General features: G+C 36.2%; 1 protein-coding gene across 2 annotated transcripts in view; it reads right to left on the bottom strand.

The window, feature by feature from the left end:
• The window catches only part of STRADB (STE20 related adaptor beta), a 43,285-nt gene that overhangs the window by 23,744 nt on the left and 3,739 nt on the right, over positions 1 to 15,802 (bottom strand). For both annotated transcript variants that reach the window (XM_078071193.1, XM_036098607.2), the window contains one exon: positions 11,018 to 11,098. In XM_078071193.1, the coding sequence (XP_077927319.1) occupies positions 11,018 to 11,098 (81 nt within the window). The remainder of the gene's footprint in view (positions 1 to 11,017; positions 11,099 to 15,802) is intronic.

The following is a 15,802-nucleotide window of genomic DNA, read 5'->3' as shown; positions in this document are numbered from 1 at the left end:
GCTTCACAGATGAATTCTACCAAACATTTAAAGAAGAGTTAATGACCATTCTTCTCAAATTATCCCCCCCCAAAAGAAACATTTGACAAAGTACAAAATCCATTCATGATAAAAAATCCTCAACAAAGTAGGTGTAGAGGAAACATACCTCGACATAACAAAGGCCATAATAAAGACTCATTGCTAATATCATCCTCAATGGGGAAAAACTGAGAGATTTTCCTGTGTGGTCAGGAACAAGATAGGGATGTCCACTCTCAGCACTTTTATTCATCATAGTACTGGAAGTCCTAGCCACAGCAATTAGACAAGATAAAAGAAATAAAAGGCATCCAAATCAGTAAGAAAGAAATAAAACTTTCACTATTTGCAGATGACATGATACTATATATAGGAAAGCCAAAAAATTCCACAAAAAAACTGGTAGAACTGATAAATGAAATCATTAAAGTTGCAGGATATAAAATCAACATACAGAAACCTGTTGCATTTCTATACACCAATAATGAAGCAGCAGAAAGAGAAAATTAAGGACTCAATCCCATTTACAATTGCACCAAAAATAGTAAGATACCTAGGAATAAATCTAACCAAAGAGGTGAAAGACCTGTACTCTGAAAACTATAAAATACTGATGAAAGAAATTGAAGATGACACAAAGAAATGGAAAGACATTCCATGATTATGGATTGGAAAAACAAATATTGTTAAAATGTCTGTACTATCCAAAGCAATCTATACATTTAATGCAATCCCTATCAAAATATCAACAGCATTTTTCACAAAACTAGAACAATCCTCAAATTTGTATGGAACCACAAAAGACCCCCAAATAGCCAAAGCAATCTTGATAAAGAAAAGTAAAGCTGGAGGCATCACAATTCTGGACTTCAAGTTATATTACAAAGCTGCAGTGATCAAGAGAGTATGGTACTGGCACAAAAACACACACATAGAACAAGAGAACAGAATAGAAAACCCAGAAATGAACCCACAAATATATAGTCAATTAATCTGTGACAAAGCAGGAAAGAATATCCAAAGAGAAAAATACTGTCTCTTCAACAAATGGTGCTGGGAAAACCAGACAGCAGCATACAAAAGAATGAAACGGAATGACTTTCTTACACCATACAGAAAAATAAACTCAAAATGAATGAAAGACCTAAATGTGAGACCTGAAGCCATAAAAATCCTAGAAGAGAACACACACAGTAACTTCTTTGACATTGTCCATAACAACTTCTTTCTAGGTATGTCTCCTGAGCAAGGGAAATAAAAGCAAAAATACACTATTGGGACTACATCAAAATAAAAAGCTTCTGTACAGTGAAGGAAACAATCAACAAAATTAAAAGGCAATCTAAAGGAATGGGAGAAGATATTTGCAAATGACATATCTAATAAAGGGTTAGTATCCAAAATATGTAAAGAACTTATACAACCCAACACCCAAAAAACAAATATTCTAATTTTAAAATGGGCATAAGACATGAACAGACATTTTTCTAAAGAAAACAGATGACCAACACACAATTGAAAAGACGTTCGTCATTAATCATCAGAGAAATGCCCAATCAAAACTACAATGAGGCATCACCTCACACCTGTCAGAATGGCTAAAATCAACACAAGAAACAACAGGTGTCGGGGAGGATGTGGAGAAAAAGGAACACTTGTGCACTCTTGGTGGGAATGCAAACTGGTGCAGCCACTCTGGAAAACAGTATGGAGGTTTCTCAAAAAGTTAAAAATAGAACTACCTTACGACCCAGCAATTGCACTATTACCCAAAGGACACAAAAATACTAATTCAAAGGGATACATGCACCCCAATGTTTATAGCAGCATTATCAACAATAGCCAAATTATGGAAACAGCCCAAGTGTCCATCAACTGATGAATGGATATAGAAGATGGTGGTGTACACACACACACACACACACACACACAATGGAATGTTATTCAGCCATAAAAAAGAATGAAATCTTGACATTTGCACTGAACATGGATGGAGCTAGAGAGTATTATGCTAAGTAAAATAAGTCAGTCAGAGAAAGATAAATACCGTATGATTTCACTCATATGTGGAATTTAAGAAACAAAACAATCAAGCAAAGGGAAAAAAAGAGGCAAATCAAGAAACAGACTCTTAACTATAGAGAATAGACTGAAGGGAGGTGGGTGGGACGATGGCTTTAATAGGTAATGGGGATTAAGGAGTGTACTAGTTGTGATGAGCGCTGGGTAATGTCTGGAGTTGTTGAATCACTATATTGTACACCTGAAACTAATATTACACTATGTGTTAACTAATGTGAATTTAAATAAAAACTTTAAAAAAAAGAAATAGAGTGACTGAATGGATAAAAAAGCAAGATCCATCTATATGCTTCCCATAAGAGACTCATTTCAGAACTAAAGACACATGCATATTGAAAGTGAAGGGATGGGAAAATATCATGCAAAAAGAAGTGAAAAGAAACCTGGTGTAGCAATACTTATATTAAACAAAATAGACTTTAAGACAAAAAGTGTAACAAGAGACAAAGGACACTACATAATAATAAAAGAAACAATCCAACATGAAGATATACAATTGTAAATATTTATGCACCCAACAGGGGAACACTCAAATACATAAGGCAACTATTAACAGACACAAAGGAAAAAAAATCAATAGTACTACAATACAATAATAGTAGAGAACTTTTTTTTTTTTTTAAATATTTTATTTATTTATTTGACAGAGAGAGTCACAGCGAGAGAGGGAACACAAGCAGGGGGAGTAGGAGAGGGAGAAGCAGGCCTCCCGCTGAGCAGGGAGCCCGATGCGGGGCTCGATCCCAGGACCCTGAGATCATGACCCGAGCCGAAGGCAGACGCTTAACGACTGAGCCACCCAGGCGCCCCAATAGTAGAGAACTTTACACTGCACTTTCTTCAATACATAGATGATCCAAAGAAAATCAACATGAAAAGAGTGACTTTTTTTTTTTAATTTTTTTTTTAAGAGGAGAAAGAGAGAGAGTGGAGAGTGGGGAGAGGCAGAGGGAAAGGGAGAGAGAGAATTTTTTTTTTTTAAGATTTTATTTATTTATTTGACAGAGAGAGACACAGTGAGAGAGGGAACACAAGCAGGGGCAGTGGGAGAGTGAGAAGTAGGCTTCCTGCCAAGCAGGGAGCCTGATGAGGGGCTCGATCTCAGGACCCTGGGATCATGACCTGAGCCGAAGGCAGATGCTTAATGACTGAGCCACCCAGGCACCCCAGGAGACAGAGAATTTTAAGCAGGCTCCACACCCAGCATGGAACCCAACACGGGCTCTGAGATGATGACCTGAGATCATGACCTAAGCGGAAATCAAGAGTTAACTAATGTTAATGCTTAACTGACTGAGCCACCCAGGTGCCCCAAGAGTGACTTTGAATGACACGCTGGACCAGATGTTTCTAAGAGATATATTCAGATCATTCCATCCTAATACAGCAGAATATACATTCTTTTCAAGTTCACATGGAACATTCTCCAGAATACATCACGTTAGGCCACAAAACATGCCTCAACAAATTCAAAAAGACTGAAATCATATCATATGCATCTTTCTGACCACAACGTTATGAAACTAGAAATCAACCACAAGAAAAAATCTGGAAAGAAACCAAATACATGGAGGTTAATTAACATGCTACTAAGCAATGAATGAGTCAACAAAGAAATCATAGAGGAAATGAAAATATACATGGAGACAAATGAAAATGAAAATACAATGGTCCAAAATCTTTGGGATGCAGCAAAAGCTGCTCTAAGAGGAAAGAATACAGCAATACAGGCCGACCTCAAGCAGCAAGAAAAATCTCCAATAAACAACCTAACCTTACACCTAAAGGAGCTAGAAAAAGAAAACACAAAACCCAAAACCAGTAGAAGGAAGGAAATAATAAACATTAGAGGAGAAATAAATTAATTAGAAACTAAAAAAACAATAGAACAGATCAATGAAACCAGGGACTGGTTCTTTGAAAAGATCAACAAAATAGATAAAGCTTTAGCCAGATTCAAAAGAAAAAAGAGAAATACCAACCAAAACCACAGAAATACAATTATAAGAGGATATTATGAAAAATTATATGCCAACAAATCGAACAACCTATAAGAAATGGATAAATTCCTCGAATCAAATAAATTACCAAAATTTAATCAGGAAGAAATATAAAATTTGAACAGACCAATTACCAGCAATGAAATTGAATCAGTAATCAAAAAAACTCCCAACAAATACAAGGCCGGGACCAGAAGGCTTCACAGGTGAATTCTACGAAACATTTAAAGAAGAGTTCATACTGGGGCGCCTGGGTGGCTCAGTCGTTAAGCATCTGCCTTTGGCTCAGGTCATGATCCCAGGGTCCTGAGATCGAGCCCCACATCAGGCTCCCTGCTCGGCAGGAAGCCTGCTTCTCCCTCTCCCACTCCCCCTGCTGTGTTCCCTCTCTCACTGTCTCTCTCTGTCAAATAAATAAATAAAATCTTTAAAAAAAAAAAAAAAGAGTGAATGCTTATTCTCTCAAACTATTAAAAAAAAAAAAAAAAAGAGCAAGGAAAGCATCCAAATTCATTCTATGAGGCCAGCATTACCCTGATACCAAAACCAGATAAAGACACCACAAAAAAGAGAACTATAGGCCAGGATCTCTGATGATCTTTGAATATAAGATGCAAAAAATCAACAAAATATCAGCAAATGGAATCCAACAATACCTTAAAAAAATCATTCACTCGATCAAGTGGGATTTATTCCTGGGATGCAAGGGTTGCTCAGTATTCACAAATCAATCATGTGATATATTCCATCAATAAGAGCAAGGATAAAAACCATATGATCGCTTCAACAGATGCAGAAAAGCATTTGACAAGTACAACATCCATTCATGATAAAAACCCTCAACAAAGTAGTTTTAGAGAAACACCTCAACATAATAAAACCGTATATTAAGAATCCACACCTAACATCATACTCAATGGTGACAAACTGGGAGTTTTTCCTATAAGATCAGGAGCAAGATAAGGATGTCCACTTCCACCGCTTTTATTCAACATAGTACTGAAAGTCCTAGCCACAGCAATCAGATGACAAAAAGAAATAAAAGGTATTCAGGGGTGCCTGGGTGGCCTCAGTCGGTTAAGTGTCTGCCTTCGGCTCAGGTCATGATCCCAGGGTACTGGGATCAAGCCCTGCATCAGGCTCCTGGCTCAGCAGGGAGTCAGCTTCTCCCTCTCCCTCTGCTGCTCCCCCTGCTTGTGCTCTCTTTCTCTCTCTCTGTCAAAATCTTTAAAAAAAAAGAAAGAAAGAAAGAAAAGGTATCCAAATTGGTAAGGAAAAAGATAACCTTTCACTATTTGCAGATGACATGATACTACATATAGAAAACCCCATAGACCACCAAAAAACTACTAGAACTGATAAAGAAATTTAAAAAACTCACAGAATACAAAATCAATATAGAGAAATCTGCTGCATTTCTATACACTAATAACATAGCAGAAACATAAATTTAAAAAACAACACCATATACAATTGCACCAAAAAGAACCAAATACCTAGAAATAAAGAGGTGAAAGACCCATACTCGGAAAACTATAAAACACTGATGAGAGAAACTGAAGATGATACAAACAAATGGAAACATATTCCATGTTCATGGACTGGGAGAACCAATATTGTTAAAATGTCCATACTACTAAAAGGAATCTACAGATTTAATGCAATTCCTATCAAAATTCTAACAGCATTTTTCATAGAAGTAGAATATCCTAAAATCTGTATGGAAACACAAAAGATCTCAAATAGTCAAAGTAATCTTGAAAAAGAAAAACAAAACTGGAAGTATCACAGTCTCAGATATCCAGATACACTACGACGCTGTAGTAATCAAAACAATATGGTACTAGTATAAAAACGGATACATAGGTCAATGAAACAGAATAGAGAGCCCAGAAATAAAGTCATAATTATATGGTCAGTTAATCTATGAGAAAGGAGGCAAGCATATGTAATGGGAAAAAGACAGTCTCTTCAACAGTGTTGGGAAATTGGACAGCTACATGCAAAAAAGAATGAAACTGGACCACTTCCTCATACCATACACAAAAACAAACTCAAAATGGATTAAGGACTTAAGGACTTAAATGTGTTACAGGTAGTAATTTCTCTGACATCAGCCATAGCAACATTTTTCTAGATATGTCTCCAGAGGCAAGGGAAACAAACAAAAAAATAAATTATTGAGACTACATCCAAATAAAAAGCTTCTGCATGGCAAAGGTACTAATCAACAAAACAAAAAAGCAACCTACTGAATGGGAAAATATATTTGCAAAAGATGTATCTGTTAAGGGGCTAATATCCAAAAATATAAAGAACTTATACAACTCAACACCCAAAAAACAAATAATCCAATTAAAAAATGGGCAGAAGACATGAACAGACATTTCTCCAAAGAAGACCTAAGATAGCCAACAGACACATGAGAAGATGCTCAACATCACTAATCATCAGGGAACTGCAAGTCAAAACCACAGTAAGATATCACCTCATTATCTGTCAGAATGGCTAAAATCAAAAACACAAGAAATGACAAGTGTTGACAAGGTTGTGGAGAAAAAGGAACCCTCTTGCACTCTCGGTAGGAATGCAAACTGTACAGCCACTGTGGAAAACAGTATGGAGGTTCCTCAAAAAATTAACAAAGAATTACCATATGATCCAATAATTCCACTACTGGGTATTTACCCAAGAGCATGAAAACACTAATTTGAAAAGATATATGCACCCCTGTGTTTATTGCAGCATTATTTACAATACCCAAAATATGGAAGCAACCCAAGTGTCCATCGACAGATGAATGGATAAAGAAGATGTGGTATATATACCCAATACAATATTATCCAGTCATAAGAAATAATGAAATCCTGCCATTTGCAACATTGATGGATCTGGAGGGAATGATGCTAAGTGAAATAAGTCAGAGAAGGACTAATACCATACTATTTCACTCATATGTGGAATATAAGAAACAAAACAAATGAACAAAGAAGAAGAGACAAACAAAAAACCAAACTTAAACATAGAGAACATATTGGTGTTTACCAGAGGGGTAGTGGGTAGGGGGTGGGGACGGGTGAAATATGTAAAGGGGATTAGAAGCACACTTATCATGATGAACACTGAGTAATGTATAGAATTGCTGAATCACTACACTGTACACCTGAAACTAATATAACACTTTATTTTAAATATACTGGAATTTAAAAAAATTCATGGCACACTCCTTGTTCCTGTTAAACTTTTTATTAGCCCTAAAAATTCAGAAGACCTGCTTAATGAATAATCTGCAAAAGTAATCATTAAAACATCAATAAAATACTTAGAAATTAAACTAACCAAGGAAGTGAAAGAGTTGTACAATGAAAACTATAAAACATTGCTAACAGAAATTTAGGAAGACATAAATAAATGGAGACACATTTCATGTTCATTGATTGGAAGACTTAATATTGTTAAAAGCTCAAAGGACATTGAGTAATTCAATTAATCTTGAAAAAGAACAAAATTGGAGGACTCACTCTTCCTGATTTTGAAACCTATTACAAAGCAACGGTAATCAAACAACATGGCACCAAAATAAAGACAGAAATATAGACCAATGGAAGAGAACAGAGAGCCCAGAAATAAACTATCACATATATGGTCAAATGGCATTTGACAAGGGTGTCAAGACCATTCAATAAGGGCACCTAGGTGGCTCAGTCGTTAAGCATCTGCCTTCGGCTCAGGTCATGATCCCAGAGTCCTAGGATCGAGCCCCGCATCAGGCTCCCTGCTCAGCAGGAAGCCCGCTTCTCCCTCTCCTACTCGCCCTGCTTGTGTTCCCTCTCCCACTGTGTCTCTCTCCAAATAAATAAAATCTTTAAAAAAAAAAAAAAAAAAAAAAGATCATTCAATAAAGCAAGGACAGTATATTCAGCAAATGGTGCTAGGAAAAGTGTATATCCACATGCAAAAGAATGAAGTTGGACTCTTATCAAACACCATATACAAAAATTAACTCAAAATGTATCAAGGGCCTAAATTTAATACCTAAAACAATAAAACTCTTAGAAGAAAAAATAGGACAAAAGCTTTATGACGTTGGATTTAGAGAGGATTTCTTGGATATGACAGCAGAAGTATAAGAAACAAAAGAAAAACAAAGTAGACTTCATGTAAATTTTTAAATTTTGTGCATCAAAAAATACTATCAACAAAGTTAAAAGGCAACCCATAGAATGGGAGAAAACATCTGTAAATATCTGGTAAGGTGTTAATATCCAGAAAATATACAGAACTCTTAAAACTCAACAACAAAAAAAGCAAACAACCCAATTTAAAAAAGGGCAAAGGACTTGAATAGACATTTCTCCACAGAAGACATACAGTGTCCAATAAGCACATGAAAAGATGCCCAACATCACTAGTCATTAGGGAAATGTAAATCAAAATTACAATATCACCTTACACCCATTAGGTTGGCTGCTATCAAAAAACAGAAAATAGAGAGGTGTTGGCTAGGATGTAGAGAAACTGGAATTCTTGTGCACTACTGGTGGGAATACAAAATGGTATAGCCAGTGTAGAAAACAGTATGGTGGTTTCCCCCCAAATTAAAATATCATTACCATATGATGCAGTAATTCCACTTCTGGGTATACCCAAAGAAATGAAATCAGGTCTTGAGATATTTGCACACCTATGTTCATAGCAGCATTATTCACAATAGCCACAAAGTGAAAGCAACCCAAGTGTCCATCAACAGATGAATGGAGAAGCAAAATGTGGTATATACATATAATGGAACATTTTCAGCCTTAAAAAATAAGGAAATTCTGTGGAGCGCCTGGGTGGCTCAGTCGGTTAAGCATCTGCCTTCAGCTCAGGTCATGATCCCAGGGTCCTGGGATGCAGCCCCATGTTGGGGGGGGGGGGTCCCCGCTCAGCGGGGAGTCTGCTTCTCCCTCTCCCTCTGCCCCTACCCACACGTGTGCACTCTCTCTCTCTCTAATAAAATCTTTAAAAAAAGGAAATTCTGCAAAATGCTACAACACAAATGGACCTGAACATTAAATGAAATATAACTCAGTCACAAAAAAGACAAATACAGTATGATTCCACTTATATGAGGTACTTAGAGTAGTCAAAAATCATAGAAAGTAGAATGGTGGTTGACAGAGGCTAGGGAGGGAGGGAGAATGGGGAGTTATTGTTTAAGGGATACACAGTTTCAGTTTTACAAGATGAGAAGAGTTACAGAGATGGATGGTGGTAACAGCTGCATAACACTTATGAATGTATTTGATATCACTGAACTGTACACTTAAAAATGGCTAAGATGGTAAATTTTATGTATATTTTAGCACAAGGCCAAACAAAACAAAACAGAAAAACACACACACAGACAGCAGCACGTGTGGAAGTTTCCTGAAGTTTAAGACCTCTCTCTTGGCAATAGCAAGGAGACAACAGCAGACACTTTACCTCAATCTGAAGGGTAATACTTGAATGAAAACTAGGATTGGATAATATATTCTATTACACAAAAGGGCAGAAGACTAAAAGACTTTAGAATATTAGTGAGTAAAAAGTAAAATGAGAAAAATGAAGACAACTGAATAGAGGATCAAGATAAACTTATAAACAGGAACAACTGGGATTACCTTATTTTGTAGGAAACAAGGCATTTGCAAGGCAGGTTCTGTTTTGTAGTAAGAATTGAAGAATAAAGTAAGGATTAAGGAAGGGAGGACCCCAGAGAAATATTTATTCCCAAGCCTGTTTTTCAATATATCAGGCATTGCCCAGGGGAAATACAGATGAAAAAGGCAGGATGCCTATTTTATGGGAATCATGTTATAGTTAGAGAGACACGTATATCAATCATTGTGAAATAATATAATAAATACCATTTTCTGGGAATGTCTAAGATTTGTAGGACCATAATGGAACAAAAAATACAAGACGAAAAGCTTCAGATATGCAATATTTGAGCCAACTCTTCACAAATGAGGAAGGATTTGGGAGGCAGAAAAAGGGTATTTCAATCAGAAAAAAAGAGTATATGCTAAGACTCAGTAGCAAGAAATGAAACTCAAAAATTAGACCTATTCTACACCAGTAAGAGTCCTTATACTATGCTAAGAAGTTTCAGCTTTAATCCCATAGGCTGCAGGAAACCAAAGAAAGTTTTAAAGCTGGAAAGTAACACAAACAGGCCTGTACTGGTAACAGGGTTGAATTCTGATCTGAGTGTGAGAGGACGTTTACCTAGGAAACTAGAGGCAATGTGTCTACCTGCAATTGTCCAGGCAAGAAATGATGAGATCTGGGTAGTAGCAGTGATGAGGTGAAGGAGGGTATGCACTCAATGGCATTTCAGAGACAGAGACAAAAGACTTGGTGTATAACTAGATGTGGGGGGTAGAGGCAACTGTTAGGATAACTTCAAAGTTTCTAGTTAGGGTGACTTAGTAGATGAGTTTTCATTAGCCAAAGAAAAAAATACAAGGGGTCAGAGAAGTTTGAGAGATTAAGGTTTTACTCAAACTGCATAGAAATGCCTTTGAAAAGTCTAACTGGAGGCATTCTATAGACACTTCCAGTGCTCAGGAAAGAGTGTGGGGTTATAGGTAAAAATCTGAGAATCACCAGTCCTGCTTGATGCCAGAGTCCCCTCATGCCCTGAAGGAAAACCTGAGGTAGCTACAGGACAGTCTGAAATTTGAGCAACTGAAACCTAGGGGGAGCCTATTTAGGCAGAAGAGGTCAACTGTAGACTTCTGGAGAATAACAGAAGTAGAGGAAAAAGAAACAGTAAAAGATACTGTAAAGAAAAAGAGATATGGAAGAACCAGGAATTACATTCTATACTATGATACTACAGAAAGCAAAGGAGGAATATTAACTGTACTTAACCATTTTCTTACCAAGTGTTGATGGATACTGGTTTCAGACTGTTTTTCAGGTCTGAGTGATTCAACTTGTGTTCGTGAAGTGCAGAAACAATCCTGGGAATTCAGAAATGCATTAAGTTAAAAAATAAGTCACAAGGTAAGGATGTGGATACAAAGGTCTGGTGACTGTGGTGAGGAACAGAGAAAGGGCAGCCTGCAGAACCCTGGAATTGCCAGGATTCATAGCATGCAGGTTCTCAGTATGGGAGAGAAGGGAGAAGCAGCTGGGTATGAAGAAGACAAATTTCATATCTGGTAGAATTTACTTGGTGCTATCTCTGATCCTTATCCTATCCTCTGGAAGTCATAATATCAATTCATTTTCACTGCTGGTGTTAATTTTCAACCCTTTCATCATCTTTGCAGTTTTGTTTTGAATATTTAGCTATAGATTATTCTGCTGTACTCATTATAATCAATTTTATTTTAATCCTCAGATTCTCTGTTTCTTAAATGTAGGAACCATGTTTATCCACATTAAACTACACAATGAGTGTATCTGGAACCAATTTTGTTTCTTAAGGTGATAAACATCTTACTTCAACTGGAAAGCAAATTAAAAGTAGGAGACTTGGGATGCCTGGGTGGCTCAGTTGATTAAGCATCTGCCTTTGGCTCAGCTCATGATCCCAGGGTCCTGGATCGAGCCCCATGTCTCCTGCTCAGTGGGGAATCTGCTTCTCCCTCTCCCTCTCTCTCTCAAATAAATACAATCTTAAAAAAAAAAAAAAAGGTAGGAGACTTAGTTCCATTATCACAATTTACATTTTCCTGCATTTTAACCCATGGTCCTATTACCACATATTGCCAATAAAGAAATGTAATACCGCCATGTGATTTATCATGTGGGGTAAAGCTGACCTCATTCTACTTAGGAAGAAAAGGTGTGTCGAAAGTATAAACAAATTGTATGAAAGAGATTTTTGTAATAAATTTTTTGAAGCATCTCATGAACATTTACTTGTGTATGAACAGTAAAGTACTAATATCAAATGAGTCTTCAAGATAAGCTCACCCATATCTACCTAACACTTTGTAGTCACTTAAAAGTAATCACACTTCCTTTCATTTAAAATAATGCCAGAATTTCTAATCTGTCATTTTTTCAACGTAAATTACTGATTATTTTAAGATGAATTCCTGCAGTTTGTATACCTTATCAATCTTATCACAATAATTTGATCTAAATCTCCCGTCTTATGTAAAACTCGCCCCTGAAGAACAGAAGCTAACAATGTCATGATAGCTATAGAATCATTTCCTTTGCAAAGTTTCTAATGGTTTGTCTAAAGTGAATAAAATGGACACTGAAAAGTTTTTGAAGATACTTATTACTGTTCCTCATGGTGGTTGAAAATAACCATCAGTTAGGTCACTTACATATTGTATTTGATATTTACCTATATTTTGTAACATTTACTCTGAATCATTCTATACAATGGTATTGTACAGAAGAGTTAACATAGCAGGCCTAAAACTGCTACGCTTAGAAAAGGCTTGCTTGCAAAGTTGACTCTTGGCTGGTATCTGGGAACTTGGATTTGGGGAGGGTTCTCACCCTTCCTGATAAGAACAGATCATGTGGCTAAATTGTGTAAACAATATAGTTTCTGCTGAATTACTGCTTTTTTCCTGGAAGTCTGAAATTTGTTACCTGCTAGCAGAAGGTACCTACATGACCAATCCCCATAAAAAAGCCTGAGAATGAGTCTCTAATGAGCTTCATTGGTAGGCAACATTTACGCATGTTGTCATTACCCTGGGAGAATTAAGCACATCCTATGTGACTCCACTCGGAGAGGATTCTTGGAAGTTTGAATCTGCTTTCCTCTGAACTTTACTCCATATACCCTTTTCCCTTGCTGATTTTGCTTTGTGTTCTTTGGCTATGAGAAATCTTAGTTATGACTACATGACTAAGTTTTGCAAGTCCTAGCAAATCATCAAACCTGGAGGTGGTCTTGGGGGGACCTCTAATACAGTTATCAAAATATATTCAAACACATAAAAAAGTCTTTCTAAAAAATGTCCATAACTTTTTTTTTTTTTTGATGGAAGAAAAGTTAATTTAAGACATATTGGGCATATTTTTAGAGATGCCAGGGTGGTGCAGTCATTGAGCATCCGACTCAGGTTTCGGCTCAGGTTGTGGTCTCAGCGTCTATGGGACTGAGCCCTGCAACGGGTTCCACATTCAGCTCACAGTCTGCTTAGGGCTCTCTCTCCCTCTGCCCCTCCCCCCTGTGCACACACACACACACACTCTCTCCCTCTCAAATAAATAAATCAATCTTTTTTAAAAACTTATAGTGACCCTAACTTATTCTCAAAATAAGAGTATTGATCCATGTTTTTGGTTTATAGAAATAAAGAAAACACTTTATAAAATAATATGGTAGACTTCCATTTCATTATCTTTATATAGAATTTTCACAGTTCAAGAAAGTGATCACTAATGTGAAGACAGCTAAAACCAGCCAATGTTATAAGGCAAAATGTTTTTGCTGACCTCTCCTAAAAAATGTTGGCATGTTCATTAGCTGCCCAAGTTATAAAAATCATAAAACACTCATAGCTTATCCTTCAAAACATTTTTTATATCCACATTGAATCAATTAGATGCTGGTGAATAATAGCTTATGAAAAATGCACACATTAAGGTCTTTTAGGCAGCACAAATGATTTCAAACCATCCAGAAGCTGCCCCAAAATATTTTTAATGTATTTTTTTAAATCCACTACCATAATAGCCAAATGAAAAGCAGTTATACCTAAAAGAGAATCTAAAGGAAAATATTTTACTTATGCTGCTCTTTGAACACACCATTTCTTAACTCTCCAATAGAGGGTAAAACTTGAATGGGGAGGAATCCTTCATAAGTATAAACATCAACTTTATCTCAGTTGTACAAATATCTCATTTAAGAAAATATTCAAAGAATTCCAAATCTTTCATCATTACAGGAAGAATATATTTAAAAGTAAAATTATTAGCAAACTGAATAAACTTATTTCACCCATTATTAAATTCTATTATTTTTCACAAAACCAATAATTATAGAATAATAGAATAAATAAGATATTCTTTTTCCAAAATTCAGAAGCTCTGGGAATCCACACAGCCCTCTAAATCTTAGGATCTTCATCTGTCAAATGCCCTTTTACATCTCATCCAATTTACAAACTGATGTAAAATTGTTAATCTTAAGTAATGCTTTAGAACAGGGGTCCACAAACTATACGGTCCACTAGTCAGTCTGACCCACCACCTGTTTTAGTGAATAAGGTTTTACTTGAACACTAACACATTCATTTTTATTCGTTTACATATTGTCTACGACTGCTTTCACACACAACAGAAGAGTGATTTGTTACAGGGACCACAGAGCACACAAATACTATCTGACCCTTTATAGAAAATGTTTGTTCATCTCTGCGTTAGAAAATGAGGTATTTCATAACAACTTTCCAGATAGATAAATAAAGCTACCCACCTTTTTTTTTTTAAGGTTTTATTTTTATGTAATGTCTACACCTGACATGGGGCTTGAACTTACAACCCTGAGATTAAGAGTCACATGCTCTACTGACTGAGCCAGCCAGGTGCCCCCAAAGCTCCCCTTTTAAGTAGAAAAGCTTTACTTTAAAAATAAAGTGAATGCATTCAGTATTTTCCATATACCAAACAAATCATACAATAAATCCAACAAATGCATTCTGTATTTCCTCACTTCATAGTTCTGCCTCTCAGACTTGGCAAATGATGGAGTGGATTGGCAGATATGAGTTTGAGCCCTGGCAATTCTTTGCCATCTTGGGCCAAACTCAAAATAAGGATTAAACCACCTGCCCTGCGATCACTTATAATTTTGAAGACTGGAAGAGATATAAGATATGAAAGTATTTATAAACTGCAAATCATCATACAAATGCACCCATCACTTTTTAAAAGATCACTACTTTAATAAAGTCAGATATTGTATTATGTTCTATACAAGACATGATGAAAGACCTGAAACTACTTAATCTAAATAATATTTTCTGTAGGTTGAATATTTTTTACCATATGATTTCTGGTTCTCAATCTAGATACCATGGATCTAATATAAACAAAAAACAAGTTAGAATCTATACATATATTATACGTTGATCCAAATATTTTTTGTCTTGTTAAGAGGCTTATTTTTAATATTATTTTGCTTGCCTTTGGTCTAATGGAAATTTGTAAAAGGGATTTTTGAAAGATTTAAGGATGAGGCATAGCTAACTAGATGGGAGAGGCATATATAAGTACAGTAAATGTATGAAAACAAGTGGGTATGGGACAAAGGAAAAGAATAATGAATATATCAGAAAAGTAAAGGAGAAGCTCTTTTTTTAAAGCAACAAAAACTCAATGAGAATTTAACTCATTTCTTAAGACCAGAAGCCATTCAGGTCAAAATAACATCTCAGCATAACAATATCCCATCAGAATATGCCTTTAATTATGGCTCTGCACTAACATCTAACTACTCTGATGGCACAAAATTAGACCTATGCTTTTTTTTTTTTTACAGATTTATTTATGTTATTTCATTTTATATATTTCATTTATTTATTTGAGAAAGAGAGAGAGAGCACAGAGGGAGAATGAGAGGGAGAAGCAGACACCCCACTGAGCAGGGAGCCCGATGTGGGACTCGATCCCAGGACCCTGAGATCATAACCTGACCTGAAGGCAGACACTTAACCAACTGAGCCACCCGGGCGCCCCTT

The sequence above is a fragment of the Halichoerus grypus genome, chromosome 4, assembly GCF_964656455.1.
Source record: "Halichoerus grypus chromosome 4, mHalGry1.hap1.1, whole genome shotgun sequence".
In the NCBI taxonomy this organism is placed as follows: domain Eukaryota; kingdom Metazoa; phylum Chordata; class Mammalia; order Carnivora; family Phocidae; genus Halichoerus; species Halichoerus grypus.
Note: the sequence above shows the minus strand (reverse complement) of the source record. Positions and strands in the feature narration are given on the sequence as shown.